Genomic DNA, 27,302 nt, shown 5'->3' with positions numbered 1-27,302 from the left:
CCAAAGCTGACTCATCGCGAAATTTCGAGTGGCTCGTCATACCTGCAACTTCTACCATGATTCCTATGCATTATTCACTATAACATCATTTTAGTTTCACTTCCTTGTAGTTTCGCCTAGTTCGGGTCGCGTCCACGACGCGATTCGTGTACGTAATTGCGGAAAATCGCGGTCAGATCTTTTTCCGGTTTCAGCAAACGTCCACGACGTCCACGACGAATTTCGCGGGCGCGAGCGACGGGTGTTGGTGGGAGAAAAGGCCGGGGAACGCGGGGGAGATTCGAGGGTCGATCACGCGGGTCGTGCCCGACGAAATTTCGGTGCGGGATTGACAGGAGAGGCGGAATGCACCCCCGTCGCTCGTCGGCGAACGCTTGACGAGCCGCTCGCACGCGTTCCTGCCGGAGCCACACACCTGCAGCCACGTGGCCCGCCGCAGTCGCCGCGAGTGTTGCGACAACAGAGAAGCGGTCTATAGTTCACTCCGCAGTTCACAGTAACTCTAAGTTTAACAATAAGGGTAATAGAACCCCAAGGTAGAAACGGTAATATTGCCGACTCGTTGCCGCGAACGTAACCCCGGCGCTTGCACCTTCGCCACCGTTAAATTAACGAGCCCCGCGAGTTTCGTGCCCCTCTTCTAGAGCCGTGCGAAACGCTCAGTGGTTTGTGTTCCGGTGCGCATTCGGATCATTAGTTTCTCGCTTGATAGCAATGATATCGATTCCGGAAAGTCGATTCGCAAATAGCAGCCTCGCTTTTCTATCAAAATTAGAATTCTAGGAACGAAAGTACCTAAAAACTGGAACGGTTTAAAAATCTGCGAAATTAAGAAATCTTAGAAATAGAAATATGCAGAAACAAGAAATCCTCGAGGCCTCGAAAATAAAACTGGGCCTCACAAAACTGCACACGTTTACGTTTCTAATTCCTCTTGTAATATTTTATTTATATATACTAATTTCTAAAGGAACAAAACTTTCAATTTTGTTCTACATAGATTACGAGGGAAGTAATTTATAGCGAATTAATTACGTGTTGCGACAAAACGGAAATTCGGCTTAATTACGCTTCAGCGCGGCATTACTCGGCTCGGACTCGTTCGCGATCGATTTGCGCGAGCCGACAAAGTTGCAAACTTTTCTCGGCGCGATATCGATTCTTAGATCCTCGCGCGTTCCCGGCGCGAGAATTTCAAAGCGGAAATCGGGAGAGCGCTCGCGGGCGCCTCCGCCCGCCGAATTTCGGTCCCCGCGGGACCCTGCCCGCCGGTGGTGGTTCTCCGAATGATTTTTCCGGACACCTCGCGTGCCGGAGGCGTATCGTAATGCCATACGTGATACTTTAACGTTAATGTCGCCGTGTCACTATACATAGCCGATGAACACGTCATTCTTTTTGAAGAAACTAAAGAAACTATAAACGACCACCATTGCTCGGCCCGGCATCGACCGCGGGCGGCCGGCGGGCGCGCGGCACGCGGGGGTTGCCGCGGGGGAAAGTTTGTGTTCCACATTTTTTGTCTACGTGGAACGCGCGAAAAAATGCCGCGGAACCCGGACAACGGCGGGGTTCCCACTCCTTGCGGCCTTTTGCAGTCGTACCCGACGTGCCGCGGGTACTTTTCTCTACCTACCCGCGGTTGAATCGATATACACCGACCGCGCATACAACTCCGGACTGACGGACGATAATTACTTGTCGCGTCGCCGCGAAATTTTCCCAGCAGACGCGCTCGCCCTTCTCGCCCTCGTCTTCCGGTTCGTCGTCGAGCCACGATCGGTCGCGCGGCATCGCGCGCGCGAAACAGAATTTCACCTCTCATCGCTCATTCTCGCCGATATCACGGCCGGGCCGGAATCGCGAGATCCGGTGACACAATTTGTAACACCACGCGACAACCGGGAGATAAATCAGCGTAAACCTGCGACGCGTATTTTTATACATCTTACACTTGTAAATTTGTGCTTCCGGGGCATTCTCGATCACTCTTAACATCTTACCAGTGGATGAAAATAGAGGGATGAGAAAAGTAATATTTCTACATAATATAATTGTCAAAATTTGCACACGTGTGTGATATAGTGGCTAATAAGTTGCTCAAACGTGACCCGGTTTCTAATATAAATCACTTCCAATCAATCCGCGATTTTTTCTTACGAGTTTCACCAATCACGCAATGTGAAACTTAAATGTCTTAATTAAAACATGTTACTTTTTAAATATTTCCGCTGAACACTAGAAAGGAAAAGTTCTCAAGCTCAGGACATATTCGGTTAACTGGGTCCGGAGACGAGCGATGTTTTCGACGGGCGCTAGAAAAATGATCTCGGCGGGAAAGTTTCGCTCTTTTAGCGCCACCGTAAAAAGCAACATATAACGCGCCGGTACAGCCTGTTAACGAGTTTTCTAATAATAACCGCGCGAGAGTCAAACTGTCGTCGAAAACAATTTTATTACCATTATTTCAGGTATCGTTCCGTCGCCCTTTCGCTTGCCAAACTCCCATCGATTGGGCCGTCCTCTCCCTTAAATCTCTCTAACGATTACAGTATATGATTACGGAGTAAAATCCCTCCTACGGCCGCGCGCGAGGGGATCAACCCCGTTCGACTCTTGACCGCGACTTGTCCTGCACTCTTATTTCTCCCTATCCATTAATCGTATAAAGTAAATCCTAAAATAGAAATAGATAGATAGGTAAATAGATAAAGAGAAAGCTCAATGTTCGAGCATTCAATTAAGAACATACTCAAGTCAATTAATAATAATTATTATTAATTGACTTGTTTTATGAATGTTTATTATGAATTTATATATCTTTTATTTATTATAAGTACAATTATTTTAATAATAATTTTAATTGATTACAATTTGTTTTATATAGATAATAATTATCCAGTTTTGTTTACTTTTAAAATCATGTTAACAAATGTATCGCAAACATCTCGAATACCTTATAGTCGGAGAGCTGACGACATTTTTGGCCAAGTGATTTTGTAAAATACGATTTTCCGTTTTAACCTGCGTGGACGACTCTCCTTCGATAATCCGAACACCTGGCTGGCCGTACCTGGGGGGTTTAGAAGTACGCAGGTGAGAAAAAAAACGGATTTTCGAGTCATAGTATAAGTCTTAATTTTTATCGGATGTTGATAATTGATCACTCAGGAACATGCAAATAAATTGCCAGTTCGATTGCTCGGGGGAATTAGTCGCCAGGCTTAATTATAAATAATTAAAAATAATTATTTTCAAGTCATACTATAAAAGCTGGGTTTTTTTTACTAACAAGTATAGTGCTAACACATACGACCCAAAAAAAGCCAAATGAAAATTTTAGTGGCAACATCTCTAAAAAAATTATTGTAAATGCACAAAGCCGGCAGAGGGGTCACAAATAACGCAACGCTGCGCCAGCAAAGCCATTTTTTTATTTTCACACACTTATTTATTGTTTATCAATCTTTTCATAAATTGATACGATAATGATAGTTAATAATACACGTTTTTAAAAACTCATGGACGCTAAAAACAATTGAGGCCATCGTCAGACCCCTCCGCCGCGCGCCGGCTTTGTGCATTTTCAGTAATTTTTTTAGAGATGTTGCCACCAAAATTTTTATTTGGCTTTTTTTGGTGGCATGTGTTAGCACTATACTTGTTACTTTAAAAAACCCAGCTTTTATAGTATGACTTGAAAATAATTATTTTTAATTATTTATAATTAAGCCTGGCGACTAATTCCCCCGAGCAATCGAACTGGCAATTTATTTGCATGTTCCTGAGTGACCAATTATCAATATCCGATAAAAATTGAGATTTATACTATGACTTGAAAATCTGTTTTTTTTTCTCACCTGCGTACTTCTAAACCCCCCAGGTACGGCCAGCCAGGTGTTCGGATTATCGAAGGAGAGTCGTCCACGCAGGTTAAAACGGAAAATCGTATTTTACAAAATCACTTGGTCAAAAGTGTCGTCAGCTCTTAAACTATTATACATTTCTTATAGGATTTCTTATAGGAATATCCTATATATTTCTTTTCTGTGATTAAATAATTTTAACCAATATGACGATCCTCTGTCTATTTCATACGTGGTCGATCGAATAAAACGGGATAATTCGTTGAGCGTAATCAAATTAATTCATTTTCCCGATCTGGTTATTCGGTTCTGCCAGGCTCATGCGGAGAGAAAGATAAAGCGGGGAGATAACGTCCTTTCACGATAATGCAATGGGAGATTGTACGAATGCAATCGACAGTAGAAAAACTCGTAATGGAGCTCGCCGGGCGATCGAAAGTTTCCACAGTGAAGGCTACCGAAAAAGATCGTCAAAACTCGTTTCGATGGAAACCTTTCAGGCGTTATTGCAAATTACAGGGGGGATGAATTCTGTGCGGTGAAAGCAGGATGAAAATTATCGTCCGGAAACTATCGATGTTGAAGAATAAATAACAGAATCGCATATCGTATTTCTTAGAGTTGAATCATAAATTTCCAAGGATACTTTAGCGCGATATTAATAGATTATTTAAATAAGGCGGAATAATCTCGCGACGTGGTTTAAAAATCGGGACGATACACACTTTTTCGTAAGAGAAAACGCAACAAGGCGTATCGCGGATCGCTATTTAAAAATTCACTAGAGAGAGAGGATATCCGGACCTTGTACTCTCGACAATCGATACGAAGTGCCGGCATATGGCCGTGTAAGTCTCCCGATAGCGAGTAAGCGCATGAGGAGGTGTTAACTGTCAGCAACAGCGGCAGCAGCAATAGCAACAGTAACGGTGGCAGCAATAGCAGCGTGAGCAACCAGCAACCGAGAGGTTTACAACCCGTGAATAACGTTCCTATGCAAAAACAACGTTTATATTCTCGCCACCCTTCGGCGGGCGGGCGGGCCATTCCGAAGCGCTTGGACCATAAGATACCATAAGAATTTATGCGTCTCACTCAACAACGCCACCAACAGCTACCATTTCGTCGGCGTCGTTATCGTCGAGGATGCGAAATCCCGAACTACGACAACGACGACGGCGACCATGGCGAGGAAGCAGAAGGGGTGGCTGACGGATAACGAGAGACGAAGAGAGTGTCAAGTTACTGAAGAAGATTAGGCTCTAAAAAAAAGAAGAGTATCGCCGATGATGATCCCTCTATTTTTACAGAAATAAAAAAATATTTTAGCGGCAGATTCGTATTTGAAGTGATATGGATATATCTCCGAAAAGATCCCTTATTCTCCATCGAGACCGATCTACTTGGAGCTTATTAGAGTTAGTTAGAGTTAATTAGTTAGAAAGGGGAAGCTATTCTGCGAAAAGCCGCAGAGGAAGAGAACACACGACGCTCGATACCTTCCAACGACGTATAGGACGATATGCACGTTATTGCCCTCTTGTCTACTATTGTCTGCTCTTGTCCTTTTTTTCACTTCATCAACCCTATCGCGTTCTCTTCCTCTTCGCGAATTCCATTCCCTTTAGACGCGGCCATTCCATCGCCATTATCAAACGATGCCGTAAGCCAGCAGTCATAATTTTGGCGGTTTATTGTGCCTCGCGTTTCTCATGTTCAAGAGGAAACCATTATCTCTGACAGGGTGTATTGCGTACAGTGTATTACCCAGTCGCGCCCAATGACGAACGGCCGAATCCGCTCCTCGCTCGCTCGCTCGCTCGCCCCCGCGCGCGCGCCACTGGCGGTGGTTGGTGGTCCCCATGCGACCTGCTGCCAAGGATCATTTGCTTCGGTTAATTACACGTAACCACGCGCCTTCGCTCTCATCTAAGCGCGACGAAAGTCACGGAGATTGATTTGCCCCGAAGAAGTGTACGACAACGAAATAAGATTCAAAAGACTCGAAAACCTCGTATCTTTTCAAAAAGATACATTAGCAACCAGAAAGAATCTGCTGAAGGGTGAGAATATGTATATGGAAGATGAGTCCTCTTTTCACAGAGTGCGAACAGTTAAATTATTTTTATTAAAATTTCTTCGGATAAATATTCCACGGGGTTATCGTTCCTTGCCTCACACGAATTTGCCGTCGACCGCAAAGGTCGTCATTGCCAGCTTTAATGATACAGCACGATCGGTTAATCGATTCTGATACGCGAATGCGGATTGCGGCATCGAGAGAGATGATTAATCGCTCGAGAAGACTCGGCTCACTTAAATCCCTGTGAACTCTCAACAACATCCAGTAACAATTTCAAGTACGCATGTTCTATTACATAAGTAGAGGCGATTCCAGGATATTCTGCATGAGACACGCATGGCAACGACACCATTTAGCAAAACTTGCCGGGCATCTTGAGAATTTACGAGAAGACAAGGCGCCCGCCATTAATAGCAATAGAAACGATCTTTCGTCGTATAGTAGTGCTTGTTTTGCCGCTTTATTTGTTAGTAAAACTAGAAATGAGTAAAGTAACGATAGTAATTAATAGCTATTATTAAGCTATTATTAAGCATCATCATCGTCTCTGCAACTTTTTAGATAAAATTGACCTAACAGATTGTCATAAATGGATTCATTTTCGGTACTATATAAATTGCAGTTGTACAAGTCTTTTATATCCAATAAAGGATGTATATGTATGTAAACTACCAAATTTTCATAATATCTCTTTATCTACAGCTTGTGAGTGGAAATGGGTTCAATGAACAAAATACTCGCGCATTTTGAGTTTTAAGTTGATTTTAGTTGAGGCGCTCTGTTTGCTAAATAATACACCAAGTAATGCGCTATTATACATAATACAACATTATTACATAATGAATTAATATATTAATTATACTATATAGGGTAAATATCTTCATCTATATTATATTTCGATATACAGTAAATTTATTAGAGATTTATTTGCCATACCTAAATCGTTTCCTCTAGTCGGCAGGGGATTACTTTATCAGTATTATGGCACACAACGGGATAAAAATCCGCGTGCACAAACAAATCGCATCGCGACACGATGGGGCGACCTGAAACGCGGGGACGAAGTGACGTGACGCGACGCGACGCGACGCGCCGCGTCGCGACTCGGCGCGACACGATGGGCGAATTGACGCAGTATTTCTCAGGACGTTCGTCATTGCCCGGATGAGATCCCGTAGACCAGAAAGATAGAGAAAGAGAGAGAGGGATTCCTGTCGCGCGCGTAGATCGGCCATTATGCGCGCTAGACGGTTGTTCTCTTTTAAAAGAACTTGGCGGCGGATCTTTATGAAAGCTCGAGCGTCCGTGGCTCGTAACTCGCGATTCTTAACAGTCACCGACTCGCAAAACGTCCTCCTATTTAGCTTCTTTGACTCGAGGCAGCACATGCTTTAGACTCCTCCACTATTTGGACAGGCTGACTGTCTATTAAGTCTGATCCAATTCGATCCTGTGATTTCCTCGTCCTTTCTTTTCTTCAAATGCTTCATGCACGCATCGTTTACATCTTTTATATATTCATTAAATTGACGCGAGATTTGTCATATTAGTAAAATAAAGTTAAAACAAATTTCAACAAAGTTAAATAGTTTTGTTTTATGTAGAAATCAATTTTTTAGTTCCCCGTCCCCCTCTTAAAGAATTCCGGTTTGCTAATTTTATTTCAACTTTACTTAACATTATCTAACTTTATTTACTAACTAATACATATAGAAAAACGACGAATTCTTTTCGCACCAACTTGCAACCTAATATTTTACATTGCTACCGTTTGATGTATATAATTCATAAAATTCATCGTATTTATTGTCCTTTTTCGTTCATTTTCTCCATCTTACTATTAGTCGTGTATTCATTAACTGCACCGATTGCACACATCGTACTCATCGTTCTCATTCATACAAGTTAATAAAATGTTTGCGTAAACATCGTCCCACTTCTTCGCGAGTGATGCACACGCGAGTTGGGTTACTCCAAGTATCCAAGAAAGTTTAACGCCGCTAATCCATCTACGAGCTTTTAACGCGGATACTTTATTCAAGGCCACCTCGTGAGAGCTAATACGAGACGGAGACGATCCTCTCGCGGACCTTGAAGCGCCGCCGGGAGCCGATACAGCGATATGACGAGAAAACGAACGGTATCGATTGCGTTTACATTCGTTCTCGCAACACGGCGCGACGCGGAGGCACTTTTGCGGTTCCATTATCCCTTTTTTTTTACGATTGTGGAAAGATTGCGCCGAGCGTATTATATAGACGGGCATATATTTTCGCGCAACGCCGCGATTCTATAAAAACGCCCTGCCAAATCGTGAAAGAGGACGCGATAAAAGTTGTGCTATAAAAAGTCGATTGAGATACCGAGTGGGGCCCGATAGGCAGTAAACGACGTCGGTTAATTTTTTTCCCCTTTATTATTTATGGAGGCGCACAATGGCCGATGACGTGCGATTTAGCGTGTGTGACGACTTCTCGAGAAATTCGCCAATTTTCCCTCCCCGAAAGGGTCGAGCGTGCATCCCGAATTTCGCTCGAATAGAATAGAGTTCGTTCAACCTGTGGGAATTCCGAGGGAGAATACCGAGCGGATACTATGCGCGGGGGTTGAAATTCGCCCGCCCTCGCAATGCCTCGCGACATGCACTGTCCCATCTCTTCCTCTTTCCCTCCCTCTTTCTTCCTCCCTTTTCTTTATCTTACCCTTTCTTTCTCTCGCTTTCTCTCTCTCTTCTTCATTCTCTTTTTCACTTGCTCTCTGCCGATCTCTATCTCCTCGCATTTCTATCTCTTCTGCCACTTTTTTAATTCTCTTTTTTTCGCTCCTCCCTTTCATCCCTTTTCTCCTCTTTCTTTTTTTTCTCCCGCCCTTCGTTCTCCATTCGTTCTCTCTCCTTCTAGCCCTCATTCTCTGTCTCTTTTTCACTTTCTCTCTCTCTCTCTCTCTCTCTCTCTCTCTCTCTCTCTCTCTCTCTCTCTCTCTCTCTCTCTCTCTCTCTCTCTCTCTCTCTCTCTCTCCTCTCTCTCTCTCTCTCCTCTCTCTCTCTCTCTCTCTCTCTCTCTTCTCTCTCTCCTCTCTCTCTCTCTCTCTCTCTCTCTCTCCTCTCTCTCTCTCTCTCTCTCTCTCTCTCTCTCTCTCTCTCTCCTCTCTCTCTCATCTCTATCTCTCTCTCTCTCTCTCTCTCTCTCCCTCTCTCTCCCTCTCTCTCTCTCTCTCTACTCCTCTCTCTCTCCTCTCTCTCTCTCTCTCACTCTCTCTCTCTCTCTCTCTCTCTCTTTAATGGGGAGTATTAGAACTGGGAGTTTAGACTGACGGTTCAGGATGGATGAAAACCCGTGTTCGGGATGAGTTGGAGGAGTGGGGCAGGGGTCGAACTCATGGAAACGACTAGCCGACGGATAGGACGGCTGCGCCTGTAGTCAGATCGATGCACGTGGCTCCAGCCTGGGCGCCGCTCTTCGTATATCTCCTACACCCCCCTTCTATGTCCCTCTTGACTCTCCTCATCCCTGGTACCCTCTCCGCTTCAGAGCTAGATAGGGAAAGGGTAGGTTCACTTCCTCTCGCTTTCTCTCTACTCCTCTCTCTCGCCTCTCTCTCTCTCTCTCTCTCCTCATCTCTCTTCTTCTCTCTCCTCTCTCTCCTCTCACTCTCTCCTCTCTCTCTCTCTCTCTCTCTCTCTCTCTCTCTGCTCCTCCTCCCCTCTCCCTCTTTCTCTGTTCCCTTCGTATGTTTCCCGATCGTCTTGCGTCTTCACTCTCGTGCTTCTTCTTTCCTTCCTTTTCTTCCCCATTCTTCCCTCCTGTCCTCCTCCGTGTACTTCCCTTCCGTCTACACTCTTATCCCTCTCCCGCTCTCTTCTTCCGCCCTCCATCGCTTTTTCTCCCTTTGCCTACGCGACCTCTCTATTTATCTACGAGTTCATCCTTTTCTCTCTTTCTCTCTACTCCCCGCTTGTCCTTCCCGCATTCTACCCCGCGTGCTATCCACCGTCGTATCTTTTTCCTGGCATTGTCTTTAATTTCTCCGATGCACGTTCGTCTAATGTAGTATCGGGGTCTTGCTGTGTACAATCGCGCAAACCCGTTCGCGTAAAACGCGTAGCGTAATTCATTGTTCCGTTCCAACTCCTCCACTCTCCCTGCTGGAAATCTCTATATGATTCCCGATTCTCAAAAACTAAATTGCAAATAAATCGTTCGGTTTATAGTGATACTTCGCGAGCGCGCGATAACACCTAACTATCGAACACTGCGCGATTAAAAAAAAAAGAACCTTTACCGTAGACCTCTTTGACAGTTGCTCCGTTTAAGTATACACTTGTACAAGGTAACTCCTGAGAAAATCGAGACAGTCGCGTAATTTCGAGACTAGAGAACGTCTGACCTTGTTCGATCGTTTCTACTCGCTTCTTCTCTACGCGCAGATCAGACAGCTCGGTCGCATAGGTCGCGATTCCAGCTTGAACCGCACCAGCCACACCCAAAACGACGACGGACACCGTCGATTTTTCCTTCAACGGGGGAACGACGCGCGGGTGAGATCGTCGCTCGATCGAGTCGATCGACGACGGCCTGCAGGTCCGGGATGGCCGGGATGGTAAAATCGCGGGATTCGGGGATACGCGTTACCGCGTAATATGATCACGCGAATACGTCACACGTGCTTTAAACAGCGGGTAACGTCGTAGCTGCGAGCGACCACGTGGCGATAGATCTGGATCAGGGTTACTAACTGGCTATATCTGACCCTCTTATTTGACTGGTCGTATTACGGTCAATCGCCTCAGCCCTACACGATGCGAGTCGGATATCGCGCTTGTATACGTGGTACTATGTCTGGAACACGTCAGTGACATGTCGCGCTGTAATTAGATTCGCACTGGGCTTATTCGTTGGACTTCTTATCTGGTGACAATACCGCGCGATCTTTGCGCGTTAGGTTGTATGCATTTTATCCATATCACGCGCGCGCGCATGTGTGTGTGGAGAACGCGGTATTATTTTAAACGCTTTATCGACGGACGACGTCGGGGGTGCACCATGCGTTTTCTTCGTCCGCGGCGACGCGGCGGACATCGCGAGGTTCGATCGAACTCCCTTTCTATACTCCGCTTTCGACAATAATTACTGGACTCGGTAATCACGCGCACGCAACCGTTTCCGCATACGTCGTCGGTTAATGTAACGTTTTACCGTGCACATCGCTAGGATAACTTATCTCGGACTCCGAGGCCCTAACTCGAGCGGCGTCCCGCAGAACCGCCCTCGAGAGTAGGAGAACTCACCGTGAAACCTCACGAACTTCCGGCTTTCCGCCCTAATAATCACTCTCCTACGCGGCGCCCTAACTGCGAGAACTTCCTTCCGTTTCCGCGTGACTTCACTCCCCGGACCCACGAAATTATACCCGCCCTTAAGCGCGCCCCCGATTTAAGCGATGCTTAAAAATCGCATTCTCCTCGTCTCTTCATCAATCTCAAGCCGCAATCTCCTCGCTTCCTGTTACAACCCCGTCCCCCTTGTCTTGTTCGTTCTCGTTCCCGGTAACAGTTGTAATCCCCCTTCCACCCTCCTACCGCGGATCGCTCTTACCTCGAGCCAAACTTCCACTTCCTACCGCACTGATCTAGTCTAATGCACTTTGCTGGTCCACGCGAATTCGTTTCCTCCGCCCCAGCGATCGATCCGATGTCCGTTCCATCGAGCGATCATTTTCAAATACGAGTCCATCCGAAATGATTATCCGATTCGTTCTTCAACCTCTTCGCAATTAAATTCAATTTCGTCATGTATTCTCTAAACAACTTCGACATTAACTATCGTTGTAATTATCAAAGTCTCTCGAAGCCTAAAAATACCTAATTAAATAAAAAGATCCTTCTAAATTTTCGTTCTATTATAATCCAGAGGTTGTCGAGGCTGCGAAATTTAAGCCAAGAATCGATTCGAGATCGGCTCAAGAGTCTGCAGATAAAAGAAAGTGCGGGGGGGGGGGAGGGATACGTTGTATACTAGAACTTTTGGAACCACTATCTTAGGGGACCATGGTACACCATTTGTCCTTACAAAGATTCCTGGTACCCGGATGATGAAAGTACGCGAAAGAAAATTCTTCTCGAAGCCTTGCCGTTATCTCCGACCACCGCGCCGTCGTCTCCGTTTTGCTGTCTGGCTTCAAGTCGCCTCAGCAGTTTTTCTGCGGGACCGACTCATTTGGGAAACGGCGGAGTAGGGCTTGCTCGGGTGGTGCTTCTTCATTTATTCATCCAGCCGCGGATCCTCGCAACGATGCCGATTCGTACGACAGGATGTGCGATCTCTCCTCTCGTCTCCGCGTCTCGATACATCGGGACGGCCGCGAATTGTCCTAGAAATCGCTGCTTTCTCTCGCTATTTCCCCGGCCTTCGAAGCGGGGAGTTTCGTGTTTATCCCTCAAGGCTCATCCTATCTCCGACGATCTCTCCGTCTCCCGACTCCAAGGACGGACCAAAATCTCGTTCGTCGGCGAGTTGTCAGTGACAAACTATGTAAGCTGCCGCTTACATTCGACCGGATCCTCGGATAGTCTTCGTTGCCGCCCTTTCCTCCCAATTTCTCTCCCGCGAAAGAATTATAGTCTCCGACGCTTCGTCGGGAATCCACTCGCGTATCGACGGCGGAAACATACCGCCCTTGATATCGCCGCGCGTTTCGTCAAAATAGAACCTGAGCAATCGTCTTTGAAAGTCATTGCCTGCTTTCGACGGTGAAAGCAACTTTGCCATTATGTAATTTTCTGTTGAACATTTCCCAACAATCCACTAACAATAAGTTCCTAAGTATGTGTACGCCGTTTTCATTAGCATAATAAAAATTGTCAAGCATAAAGAAGCTAAAGAGTGTTTAGTGAAATCTTTAACTAAGCGCTAATATAATACTATCTTTCGTTGAACGCGACTATTGTAATGTCTTCCACATTTCATCATTCACTTTTAATTTTCTCGATTGTCAATTTCGAATCTGTTAACGATATCGCGCCTTTGTTACCGATTTCTAAGCAGCAGTCTTTTAAATATTTTGATTTGATTCCATTTTTTAACTTTATTTTAGTCTCAAAATCTAGTCTAACCTTAGCCCTAGTCTAAACCAAGCTAATCTTATCCCTAATATCGCTGAAAACCGATCCCGATTTAACTGCGGTAATTCATTCTTTCGCAGACACACTTGGCGGGATGATTCTAGCAACTCGGTAGGTACTGCCAGGTCGACGTCGGCAACGTCGCTTTCTTTTCCCAAACGTTTCCCTCATCCTCTCGATCCTCTCGTTTCCCGACCACAATCCCCCGACCCTCGATCCTTCGCGACGTTTTCTCGATTTCCTTCGGTGCCGTCGCGCCTTTTCCTCGATATCCTATAGCGTGGCGCGTTTCAAATGGACAACTTGGCGACGGAAAGACCTTACTTTGCCTTACTGACATGCGCGTGTGCGAAATTTATTCTCCGCCACCGGGAGAGATCGCGCTAACCCCGATTACACGCGGTCGCGACCGATGTGAGGAATATGAAGTAGACAGGGACGCGTGCGAAATTTTGTTTTCTCATTTTGGATTCAATAATATTATTTAAAGCAGAAGACAATATGAAATATACAGGCCATATGACGAATGTATTATATTTAAATCATAAAAAATCTCTTTTCTTTCGACACAATTTATGGTTTAGGTCACGAGGAATTATAATGTTGACAAATTGAATAATAAGCGATCCCCACATCCTCGATATTTCCACTAAAGAAAAATTATCTTCGACCTTATAAAAATAATCATGATAAAAGAAAATTTTCTTTTTAATAATTTGTGTTTTTCTTTTATCTCAAAATTTATATTTCTTTGCTCTTCCTAATCGATCATATTTAATTTCCATAAAAAGCATATTTCTCAAATAGCAGGGGTGGGTTTTGGATTGTCTCTTTGTGTGCGCTTCTGGGAGAAGGGGACGCGCGGAAGGACGTCGGGACGATATATCAGCGTCTCCAGGACGAATCCAGAGGACCTACGAATCTCGAGCCGTATATCTAAGGTCTAAACTCGGAAAAGTCCTGACCTTTTTTTTCCCACGTCGCCCCGTACACTACCTCCAATGAAAAGGCTTTCTATTAAATTAGAGAACGCGGAAACCGGAGGGGTTCTTAAGCGACGGTTTCGGAAGAAAGCGCCGCCGGGAAAATTTCAAAAGTAGGACGACGCGAGTTATCTCGCGGCAGTTATCTGACGCAAGGTCACGAGGAGCTTGCCAATCATTTTCGAAGCCAAGTGAGCCGCTCGTGGCATTCGCGATTCTAACATGCCAGCTAGATCTGATTATTTAAGAATCTACCTATGTCAAGAAACAATAACGACCCGCGTTATCTCGGAAGCGTCATTGCTTCTAAACTTAACGTTCGCGTTGCGATGCACTACGAGGCTGCGTTGTTTTCGTACACACTGTAGATTCACACGTTTACAACACACCCCATTAACCACCCCATCCTCGAAAATTATGGACCTATTTTGTTGTCGGAATGATCGATTAAATCTACATCGCGATCCTTCGGTGTTTTAGGAAGATTATTTTGTAGCCTTGAAGTTTCTTTTGCATTTTCAAATTCCATTCTGTTTCCTACTTTTCCTACGTATCCTTTGTATTGTGAGATTATTCTTAGAGCGTTTCTCGGAAAATTTTGCCTCATCGAGGACATAATAGACATGATATAAGGCCTATAACACTCGAACCTTGGCCATGCTAATAGCTTGATTCGCTCGATAGCGTTTACTCTGCACCGTTACAATCTGGAGCCACGCTGTACTTGATCGGTATCATCTTTTACATTTATAGTAACTCTGCCACTTTTGGCAAAACCCAATTTGACATGTAAATAATTTCGTTTTTCTAAAATCATCTACGGTTTATAATTATAGCGAAAATTAATCAATTAGAAGAATCTAGATCAAGATATAATCGTTTACGAAAATATTGCTAGAAATTATGAGATAAATGAGCATTTAATGTATTGGGGAAAACGCGATTGTTGAAGCGTGATGCTTCTGCTGCTTCGACGTTAAGCGCATACCAAAAAAAAGTGCCATGCGATTGACGACCTCTCGCGTGAAATTTATTCCGAATGATATTCGTCGTAGGAGAAAAAAGTCTCGTCGCCCCTGTGCGATGAGAGAAGAGAGAACCGGGCGCAGATTCCCGTGGTGGTGTCGCATTGCGGCGCACGGGGGGCAAAAGTACCACCCGATGTACCGACCTCGAAATGTGCGACAGACGACGCACTCGAAACTCGAGCGAGGCCGTTAGAAAATCGAACTACGAAAATGTAGAACACGCGACCCAGAGCGAGAGAGGGAAAGAGAAAAATAGAGAGCGGGGGGAAAAGAGAGAGGGGGAGAGAGAGAGAGAGAGAGAGAGAGAGAGAGAGAGAGAGAGAGGGCCCAAAAAGAGAGCCCAGTAAAAGAGCGTGCGGAAGCTCAAAGATACGAGATTCTTTACGCAGAGCGAAAAGTCGAGACAGAGTACATCATATCGAGATGTCGAGTTTCGAAGAATAAGTGACCGAGTGCCATAAGTGCCCTGTCGAAAATTTCCAACATTTCATGTAAAGATGTAAACCAACAAACATGGCGATTTTGGTAAGAATGTTTTTGCCCGGAGTAACAGATATTAAGTTTTTACGACTTAAACATACGCGACACTTGGTACGACGATCGCTTGGAGACGAGAGGAAGATGTGGAGGAAGAAATGTGGGGAACGAGAAATGAATTCACGGTCGCGGTTGTTGTAATTTTGTGGGATTCGAGCACGATATACAGGTGTGACATAACCATTCGGCCATCGTGAAACTCACGACGCTTTCTTTCCATCTTAATCCTCATGCAAAGCGTTATGTCTCCCAGTCTGGATGCAATCGGAGAAAAATGAGCGACTTTCGGGACACTCTGTGCGCTAAGGAGGGACGCCAGTTTGGGAAGCCAACGCGTAATTTCGGCGTCTTGTGAGCGATCGTGCTACAAGTATTCCGCCACTAAAAATCCGTATTAGTCTTGTTGTCGATCATGTGCCAAGGACGTGGAGCATTCTGGAGCCGCGTTTTATACCGCGCTTTTTCCTCAACATCCGCATATCCGCCTCAATCTCCTCTCGCTAAATCATGAGACAAAAAAGTTACCCTGTTCCTCAGTTGGACGCGTTTAATTCATAATGCGAAACGTTAACAAATCTTAAAGTAGGTATAGATATATCATGTATTGCTACGCAAATGCCTTCATAATAATTCTCAAAATGCAGAGATATTATGAAAGGAGATAAATGCTCGTATCTACGATAATAATTCATATTTATGCTTTTGATAGGAATAGAAGGTTTAAGTTAATAAATGTATAAATAAAATTAAACAATAAAATTGTGTCCGGTTTAGTTTAGCTTAATTTAATTTAATTTAAATCTTTTTCTAAATATTCGTAAAATTGAAATATCGTGCATAGTTATTCGACAATTTTATCATCAAAAAACTACATCGCTCTGGTTGGCTCTCGATTCCATCTCCTAAAGGAAAGAAGATCGAGTTGAATATGTTCGGGCGTGGTGCCTTCGCGAAGAACGAGAACGTTACGAAATTATTCCATTGTGCTCTCTCTGAATTTCGCAAAATCGATTGAAACCTTCCTTATCTTTTCCTCTAGAATCGTCTGCAATATTATAACGTTTTATTTACGTTTTACCTTTTTAAATTTGATTATTCCTATAATTTTCTGCTGAAATTAGATTCTCTTATAGTTCTGTCATTTTTGGCATTACTCCATACCCCCTTGATGCAATTTAATTTTTAAATCTACTCTCGCAACTTTACATGCTTTTGCAATAGGCCATAATCTAAAAAAGAGAATTTCTGAGATATATATTATATATAATATATAGTATATAAAATATTATTCTATATAGTGTATGTGTGTGTGTGTGTGTGTGTGTAGAGATGGATAGATAGATAGATAGATAGATAGAAAGATAGATATTATTCTAATTAAAACATTTCAAAGTTAGAAAATTGAAGAAAATTTGTCAAAATATACAACATTAATGCAGTACAAGTAGGATGATAATCCCCTGTTGCGAGTTACTGCGAATCGCAGCGAGTCTTCGCGAGGCCTTATCGCGAACAGTTATCATGTGTCGAATCATTCGCGAACGATCGCGAATTATCACACGGGACACCGCGAATTTTCGCGTGACGTTACCGGTCATTGCGAGTCATTACAATCGCAAAGACGACGAACGGCGATATAATCGCGTGTATATCGGCCGTCGTAGCGCGCGCAGCGACGCGGCTAGTTGACTGCGGAGACGAGGGTGCGGGTGGGTGGTGGTGGCGGCGGTGGTGGCGGTGGCGGTGGCGATAGAGGGTTACGGCGAAGGGGTGCGCGGTGAAAGGCAGAAGGCAGACGGGCGGCAGACACCCTGTGCTTATCCCTACCCACCCTGGTCCGTGACTCACCAAACCGTTAAAGGATGAAGCCGCCCTGCTTTCACTCTACGCGCGCCACACAGACGCAAGCAGGTGTACACACGTACATCTCTCTACGAGTGAGAGAGAGAAAGAAAGAGAGAGAGAGAGAGAGAGAGAGAGAGAGAGAGAGAGAGAGAGAGAGAGAGAGAGAGAGAGAGAGAGAGAGAGAGAGAGAGAGAGAGAGAGATGAGAAGCGGCGCTTTCGAGTGAACGAGCGTTGAACGCAGCACGTGTACGTGTGCCGCGCGTTTGTGTGTTTACGTGTGTATGCGCGTATATAAAGGGTGGTTGTGGGAAGCGCGAAGCTTAATTACAATGATTAGATTCTTTTAGGATCAATTTAGGAGCGGACTTTCTCTTAATTGAAACGTAAAGGCACACTAGTTTCTTTTTTTATATCATAAGATTGAGAATCCAGCCATTCTCTGACCTCGTTTTGACGAAGGCAGCTTTTGGATCGCGATTGAACAGGATATTAACAACATTTGATTGAATAACAATATACATGATTAAACGATAGAACCTGAAAGTTTGATTTATTAAAATTTCAGTTCAGAGCTTGATTATTAAGATTTAATGTAAAACATTTGAAAAATATGCTGATGTGTTCCGGGATGAACTTTTTCTTCAAGGAAATATCAACAGGGAGCCTGTCGTAAAATTTTAGATTGAAGATTGTAAGACACCCTGTATATGAATGAAGTCCGGCGCGTAATTTCTAGTACATGGCAAAGGGGAAAGAGAAAAAAGACGAAGTCTGGAAAAATCTAGCCATGCGGACGCGACATTTTTATCGTGAACACGCCGGAAATTAGCAATTGCACACATTGCGTTGCACATAATGCATATAGTCTACGCTTTATTTTCAAAATTCTTTCTTTTCATAAATGCTAATTGCCACTCTCCTCTCTCTCTCTCTCTCTCTCTCTCTCTCTCTCTCTCTCTCTCTCTCTCTCTCTCTCTCTCTCTCTCCCTCCCCTCATGATTCGTATTATCAAAAATTTATTCAAACGAGAATATTTACGATTTACCAGTTCAGCAAAGAAAAGTAAATAGCTTTTAATATTTTTGCCAAACTTTTAGTCTCGTGCTTCTGTTACGACATGTAGAGAACATTTTTTTATATAATCTATATCTCGAATTAGAACACCAAAGAATCCTACAAATTACGATAATTTAAAATCGAATAAAAAATTTAATTCCGCTGAATTTTGTATCAAATTTTCCCAAATTAAAATATTCATGTTCTGTTACAGGGCACACGTTGAACGGCCAGCCACTGCTAGAATTCCCAATGGCGAGCGGCGAACCGGCATTGGAACCTCTGAGAATCAAAAGAGCCACTCTGTGGGCGAGAGTTGAGCTCAAGCATGCCCATCACTATCAGCATCATCGTCACAGTCAGATAAACCAAAGAAATATCACTCTCTGGGTATTTAGAGTGCACTGCGGTAACACGACGCATCTTCGAGGCAAGGTAATCTATCGATAATTTCATAATAGTTATTTGTGTAACAAGTGCGAGAAGTTGAAAATTGGACAGATGAGATATATTACCGCATTGTTTCGAGTGGTGTGTGGAATTGGCTTTGTCGCACAAAAAACACGCGCGTAATGGGCTACTTTCCACGCACGTGTGATATAAAGATCTTTTTTTTTTTAATAATATAAATAAAAAATGAGCTTTAGCTTCCGCTATTCTGCTCCATCTCATATCAAACATATGTGTATGGGTCTAGTTTTTATTCTCATTTTTCTTATTCTCCTTAGATCAGATATATCTTCTGCTTTTTTTCAAATTTATGGATCTATTACTCATAAAATATGTGTGTATGGGTATATATGAGGTGTAAATGTATGTGAGTATATGCAGTGTACTGAGCTCGGATCCGTAGGTTCGCCAAGCCTAAATGACTGTGCGGATCAGTCATCTCTGCGGAATCATGCAAATTTCTAATAACAGAGTTTTAATATCACGCGTGGTCCTTCGTTTTAACTTTAATTAAGTGCGGCCCACAATTCAAAAAAAAATCCAAAAATGTACTTGTTTAACAATCGAAATACTTTTCACAATCAAATTAATTATTTTGGAAAAGATACTACTCCAACGTCCTTGTCTTTTAGGACACACACAAAATCATTAATGCAGCCTTACAAAATTATTATATTACGTTAAAATAAAGTTCTCTTTATCTGAAATAAGCGGTTCAATTTACAGGAACTCGGGCAACATTTAGAGATGGTGACATCTCTTGTGGTGAACGTCGGCCAGCTCGGCTGGCAGAAATTCGACGTGACGAAGGTCGTCAGCAGATGGTACACGACGAACTACTCGAAAGATAAACTGACGCTGCTCGTCGACTGCAGCGGATGCGGCTCGCACGTCCACGTATCGACCTTCGACGGGCACTCGCCGCACGTGATCGAGTCGTCCCTAAATCCAAAAGGTAATCCCCGAAGAAAGTCATAGAAAAAATTCACGATAAATTCATTCGTTTAATTCAGGAGTCGGCAAATTACGACTGTCTATTTTTGTATTAACTGACCGCGTAATTTTTTATATATTTTAAATTTCGTCAATAAAAAATTTGCTCTCTTTATAAGTTAAATGAATATTTATATCTTCTTGGTCCGCACAAAACTTAAAATGTTTACTATTTGGAAGATATAGAAAAAGTTTGCCAACCTGATCTTTACGCACTGAGAAAAAAAATTTGTTAATCCCAAAAAATATTTAGTCCAATACGAACAACTAAACATGTTAGTTAGTTAACTAAACATTAGTTGTTTCAACAATTATTAAGTTGCACTAAAAAATAATGCATTCATGTCAACCTTTAAAATTTTTTAATCAAAAATTAATTAATTCAACTAATGTTTAGTTAAACTACCTAAAATATTTAGTTGCTCGTATCGGACTAAATATTTTTTGGGATTAACAAGTTTTTTTTTCTCAGTGCGTTGATTGGAAAATCCTTGTAAATATTGTAAATATATTATAATTTTACTATATTGCAACACATGTAGGATACAGAATTTCAACTTTAGCTAGCTTTCAATCAGATAATTGCGAGATCAATAATTGTTTTATTCGAGAAGATTGAAGCATTCTCTGATCAATCGCGTCGTCAAAAGATATTACTGGTTCGACATGATCGATTAAGTAACGTTCCACGATTATTTATAACACAATCACTACTTTAGTCTCATATGGAAGCGTGCTGTAATTAGAATATTTTCTTTCAGGCGATCACGATCCGGATAGACCGTTTCTAGTCGTGCGTACTGATCCAGCGGCCGCGAAGCGCGTTAGGAGACGGGCAATCGAGTGCAGCGGCGCGATAAAGGGTCAGTGCTGCAAGCAGAGGTTCTATGTCAGCTTTTCTCAGCTTGGGTGGGACGATTGGATTATTGCTCCTCAGGGGTGAGTAAACCATTCGTAATGCAAATAATATATTAACCCTAATCAGTCAGTAATAATGAATTTTCGAGCGATGTATTCCCCAAAGAAAGCACCTAGCTATTTCGAGACATTTTAACGCACACGAGTGCCGTTATCGATACGCTAATACGGATTCTCTCGCCAGATACTACGCCAATTACTGTAGAGGAGACTGCGCGGCTGGTCACAGAACGCCGGACACATTTCTCAACTATTATACCCACGTAATCGAGGAATACCGGAAGATGGACCGGCTGGCCGGTATGCAACCGTGCTGCGCGCCTCTCAAGTTCTCGCCCATGTCGCTCATCTACTACGGCCCGGACTCGAACATTATCAAGAGAGACTTGCCGAAGATGGTGGTGGACGAGTGTGGTTGTCCTTAAAAACGCGACAGGGAAACGAAAGAGCACGCTCGAGAGAAAATCGTCGTGCTCTGCCTTGTAAAAAAGAAAAGAAAAAGAAGTAATCGCGGAATCGTAACCGCGAGACCGGACTCGGTCTGACAAATCGGTCCAGAAACCGTCCGAACTCCGCGAGATTCGTCTCGCGTTAGAAAACGGGAACGTCGATGAGCCGGAAATCGATCGAGCGCGCGGAGCTCGAAGAGTAGTTTCCTGAAAACGATCGCCCGAGGGTAGACGGTATGCAAAGATAGTCAAAAGAACTAGGTAATTTTGCTAGATTTACACGCCACACATCGACGCGATTGCGTTCCCGAGCGCGTGGTGATAAAATAAAAAAAATTAGCCTTTCTATATATATATATATATATATATATATATATATACAAAATATAGAACGGTCGAGTACGTAGATTAGATCTTACCGGTTGGTAATTTGTAAAGAAAAGGAGAGAAGAAAAGAAACGCGGCGTCTCGGTTTCAAAGCGTCGTTTACAATACGCATATAATATATTTATCTATATCTCTCCGGTTTATTTGTACGCGATCGTAAAAGGCAGAGAAGAGATACGCGAGAGAGTTATTCAGAATCGGTATTCTTACCCAAGAGCTTAGTCTTTCTTTATTAGTTGCGTGATGAGAATGAGAGAAAGAGAGCGAGCGAGAATGAGAGAATAATTAAAACGATTGAAAGTAAAAGACGTGACTTTTACGATTATACATATATATATATATATATAAAATGTATATATTATATAAATATAAATATATATATATATACATTCTCGGACGCATACACACATACGTGATTCAACCGAAGTATAGAATATTCGCGTACGAGCGCCGCGCGCGCGCGCGCGCATTAAGTATAAAGACGAGAAAGAATCTCAATCTCTCTCTAATTGCCTTGTTTTTTATGCAAAACTTGTGAAAGTATCGAAAGTAACGGTTTAAAAAGTAATAAAAATGCTATTTAAAAGTCAAAAAATATACATATATATATATATTATATATTATAAATATATAATACACACGTACGCACGCACGCATACGCAGCCATATACACCGACACACCTATACGCATAAGTACACGTAAATCCAGTGCCGGGGTCGGGGGTTGGAAACGAGACGGGCGGGATGAAAAGTACCCCATAAGTTCAAAAGAAGCGAGAGAAAAATTATTATTATTATTAATTATATTGTTAAGCGTAAGGTTGGCCCTAGAACTACGATTGGGTGTTGCGAGCGTGCGTATATTTCGACGATTTTTACAGATAAACACATACCGACAATTCGATAATCCGCTAAACGCAAAAATATAAGTATGACAATATTCGAGTACGCGCGATTGAAAAGAGAGGCCGCACACTCCTGATATCTCGTACCGTAACGTTAAGAGCAGTTTTTGCAATTTTCCTTAATCTGAATAAAAAAGAAGAAACGTGCCGTTTGTGTATTTTCGCTGATATAACGAACTCGCGAAAATCCGCTGGAATGCGTATACCGAAAATACGTCTAATTGCTACGTTTCTAACAGCAAGATTGTCAAAAATTAGAAAACAATTCGGGAAAATGCGGGAAAAAAAAAAGGGAAAATATGCATGAACTAACCGATAATTGTGGAAAAACAATAACGCGACAATAAACGAGGAACGGGGGGAAAGATGCCTTGAACATTGGACGACAATTTTCGAGTGACGGCATACATTTTTTTCCAAAGCAATTCATCGAACGCGTTTCGAGACGAGATGCGTCAACGTGATTTATTGTTCCAAAGCGACGCGCGCGAAAAGAATTAAAGAAAGAAAAAAAAAACTTAAAGATATAAATAAAATTTTTTTCGTGGGAATGTCACGTTCGACCCACGCAGCCTTACTGGGCCTTATTAAGGTATCGTCGTACTATTACTAAATTACTATCAAAGTAACGATAAAGCTTAAGTAACGATAATGAACACAGCGGAGGGACAACAACGGCGAATGTGGTGTGAAAATCAACGGGTGTGAACAGCGCGATAACGTATTATTGTATTCGATCGGCGATGTAAAGTAAATTGCGATGGGTGAAGAACGGTGTGTGATTAAAGGGTTATAGGACCCTAACAGGAGTAAAAGTCAGAAAATAATTGAGGAGTTGTAAAAAATTGTAAATTAATAAGAGTATGAACTTTTTGTTATGTATGTTGACTACATTTAACAATATATCTTTGTATAAGACAATTAGATTTTATGATGCATATTAACATCACTGCAGTGACCATTTTAATTCTGTTCTGCAAAAGAATCATACTTCAATGGTAACTATCCTAGCCTCAACAGAAGTGATCTCTGAAATTAGTATAATTAATTCTTTTTATTCATTAGAGTTATAATTGTCGGTTCACGGAGCAGATAAAAAAACAATATTTTGCAAAATGAGTGTTATATAAAGTCGAATTTAACTCTTTACTGAAAAATTCGAGCTAATTGTAAAATAAATAAATAAATAATAGTTGTGAAGTTTGTGAAAAGCATCCGTGAAGACCGGTGCATACAATTATGATAAACATTTTGGTCAAATATGAAGTTAATTGAATTGATTAAGCCGTTCTCAAGTTATCATGGTTACAGTTTTAAAAAATATTATTCTAAAAAATGGACACAGTGATGTTAATGATGTTAATATTCACTATAAAATCTAATTTTTTTAATACCAAGATATTGTTAAATGTACTTAATAGACATACATAACAAAGATAACAAAAAATTAATACTCCTATTATTTTACAACTTTTTGCAACTCCCCAAATTTTTACTTCAGAGTCCTGTAACCCTTTAACGAGATCGTAGAAAGATTCGTGGTGAGGAAGAAAAAGAGGGTGTAATCCGCCCGCGAAAGGGTTCGAAAGTAGTTTCCTCGGTGCGACTTCGACTGATTCTTTTTTCTTTTTTTTTTCTTCAAATTGCTGGTGCGAGAAAGGATTAGTAAAAAAAATAGTGTGTATGTGCGTGTGTGTATGTGTGTGTTGAGAGGGAAAATTATAAATACGACTAGAGACATTCCGCCGTTCAGCTAGAAGAAAGAACTACTTGCGTCCATGGTACAGTTTACGAATGACTTTAAGCAAGCGTATTTCTAGCACCGTTAAGGAACATTTCTTCGAATTCCTCTACTTCTTCATCTTCTACTATTATACTACTATTACTTCTTTTTTCTACTTAATTCCTTTTGAAGGAAAAAAAAACTATAAGTACGTACAAGTCTCGATAAAGAAGAAAAAGCCTTTAACAAGCTCAAGGAGTGCGTTTACGACCATTGTACCGATCGTAATGTATAAAAAGTGAAAAAAAGATAATGATGGTGATGATAAAAATGATGATACTAATGCTAAAAAAAATAATGACAACAATAATATTAGTAATAACAGTAATAATAATATTAATAATAATGATGGTGGTAATATTAATAATAATAACGGCAACAACAATAATAATAATAACAATAATATTAATACTATTAATGATTATAATGGTAATATATAATATTACTACAAATATTACCAATAATAACAAAATAACAACAGCAACAACAATAACAGTACTAATAATAATACTTATTAATAATTAACAGTTAATGCATAACAAAAATAATAATAAGAAGAACAATAATATATTAATAATGCTAATAATAATAATCATAATAGAGTACCGTTAATATAATACTGAAGATATTGATAATATTCATATTAATAATACTTTAATGACACAAAAGGTAATATTAATAATAATATGCATAAGGAAAACGGAGCGCAGGCATCAAGGCTGAGCCGACGAAAGTCTACCCTCCTTAATTTAAGAACGAAAACTCCAAAGGAAGTGAGAGGTATTCGACGCTTTGAATCACTTTTGTGATCGTTTGAGATGCTGATCTCGTCGACCGATCCGATGGGCGACAATACGTCACCTTCGCGACCCAGTGTGCATAAAATTTCAAACACGAGAAAACGAAAAGAAGAAGAAAAAGGAAGCAAATCAAATTCATAATTCCTCTCGTATTATCGTTCCTGACTTTATATAGATCGCTTACATGTTACTTGCGCAAGAAATAATAAACGAAAAGTCACTATCTCAGTATTCGAGTAGTTTAACCAACTAACTAATTAATTAATTAACTTAAAGAAAAAGAAAAAACGGAAAAAAACGTCTTTTTTATCTCTCTCTTCCAGTAATTATCCGCTAACTTGGAAGGTGCGATGGTCGCCGCTCTGGATGCGTGCGACGCCGCGGAAAACACACACGACGCGATTTGACACTCTATACTACTTGCACTGACTTCCGCGAGAAGGGAAGGATATTTTGAGCTTTCGAGCTTCGAGAAGATGCGACCCGCGTGCGATTGCGCTTCCGCTTTGACGGAACGAGAACTTCCCACCACGAGGAATGCCGCGTAAAATATCAACCAGATCGCGTTCGCGCGCGATTACACGTCGACTTCGGAAATCTCGGATTCCAGACTGAGGAGACGCGTTTCGGACGAGCCCCCCCCCCTCTTCCCCCCTCGCAAATCCAATCGCGCTCAAACGACGTAGGGAAAAAAAAATGTTTTACAAGTGTTTGCGAGGAAAGATAATAACGCGCAATTTAGCGAATAAATTCGAGCAAGTGCCCTTGCACTTAAATGCCTTTTAGCGAATTCTCGTCTTGGAGCTTGCGCGTCGAGTCCGCGCACTTTTTGCGTTTAGCGAGTAGTAAATAGCGAGTTTTCGGAAAGTACTGATATTTATTAGCGCGCAGATGTTGTTAGCGTACACGCGTCATGTTCATCTAACGATACAATTTCGTAGTGCAGGTAAAAGTGCCTTATAACGGTCCTTCACGAATACGAAGCGAATTCGTTACGCGAATTTTCTCCGGCCGCTGACCAACGAGCGGATTATTTTGCGAGAGGGTCGTCCGGGAATCCGCGCAAAATTTCTCTGCGATTAACAATAGGATAACACGATTATTGCGAGTCTAATCGATTTCCGAAGTCGACCGGAAGAAAAAAAAAAGATTTTGCGTGACGGTCAGAGGCGATTTCGAGTACTGGGGCGAAATGCAAAAGTCGATGGAAAACGATTGCGCGTGCGTATGTGTATGCGTGTTTTGTGTGCGTATGCGTGAATAAAAATAGAGAGAGCTAGATAGTGAGGGAAAAAGGAAAGAGAATGCGAGAGAAGTCTATTGTGTACTGCAATATATAAATCTAAAAGGCGCAGTTGGAAATTCTATACTGTAATATATTACTCCGATATATTATTATACAAGCATAATAATTTAAAATAACCCTTGCAGTTGTAAGTTTTGAAAATAAGCTTTGGACTTGAAATTTGGAAAATCCAGTAAATTGGCAGCAAATCGTTCTTTGCACGAAACTAATAATATGAAATTGATTATGAATCACGTTATTAGAAGTAGATTTCAAAAGTATGAAGGTATCACAACAATTTCTTTTAATTGCATTCAACAATTCAAGCGTGATTTTAGTTTCAAAGATCTAATTGGAAAAATTGGCACTTAACAAATGTACGGTCAGACTGCCGATCCTCTAAAAGTCGAATACGCGAAACACTTAATTGTATATAACTTAAGTTTATGAAAAAAGAAGGGAGATGATGGAAGGGGAGAATGAGCGAGAGAAACGGAGAGCGAAAGAGGAAAGCGGAATGTAGTGGCGATCATCCCGATAGGATAAAACACGTCGAAAAGTGAGTGATACCAAAAGAAAAATCATGTTCTCTCATCTTCTCTTAGTTCTTAGTTTCGGCACGGCGTTAGCCGGGGAGAAAAAAAAAGAAAGGGAGAAACGAAAATGTGTGTCGGTGATTTTTTCGCGTTCGGCGAAGATTCCTTCTTTCTTCCCGTCGCATTTCCTGCAGGGTCAACGCGTCCGTTGCGAGATATTAATTATATATTTCAAAGATGGATGCAATTCCGAAATAAAAACCCCTTAAATATGTCA

The 27,302-nt window shown here is 42.0% G+C and overlaps 1 protein-coding gene across 1 annotated transcript in view; it reads left to right on the top strand.

Annotated features, from left to right (window-relative positions):
• Actbeta (inhibin subunit beta) overlaps window positions 1-27,302 on the top strand; it is a 33,685-nt gene extending 6,383 nt beyond the window's left edge. The window contains 4 exon segments of the mRNA XM_071697291.1: window positions 18,734-18,954; window positions 19,696-19,924; window positions 20,724-20,901; window positions 21,065-27,302. Coding sequence (XP_071553392.1) covers window positions 18,734-18,954; window positions 19,696-19,924; window positions 20,724-20,901; window positions 21,065-21,305 — 869 coding nt within the window. The 3' untranslated portion in view covers window positions 21,306-27,302.

The sequence above is a fragment of the Temnothorax nylanderi genome, unplaced genomic scaffold (assembly GCF_030848795.1).
Source record: "Temnothorax nylanderi isolate EJ_2023f unplaced genomic scaffold, tnyl_v1.0 TNYL_tig0011_pilon, whole genome shotgun sequence".
Classification (NCBI taxonomy): domain Eukaryota; kingdom Metazoa; phylum Arthropoda; class Insecta; order Hymenoptera; family Formicidae; genus Temnothorax; species Temnothorax nylanderi.
The sequence above is the reverse complement of the archived record's forward strand: the minus strand, read 5'-3'. Positions and strand labels throughout refer to the sequence as shown.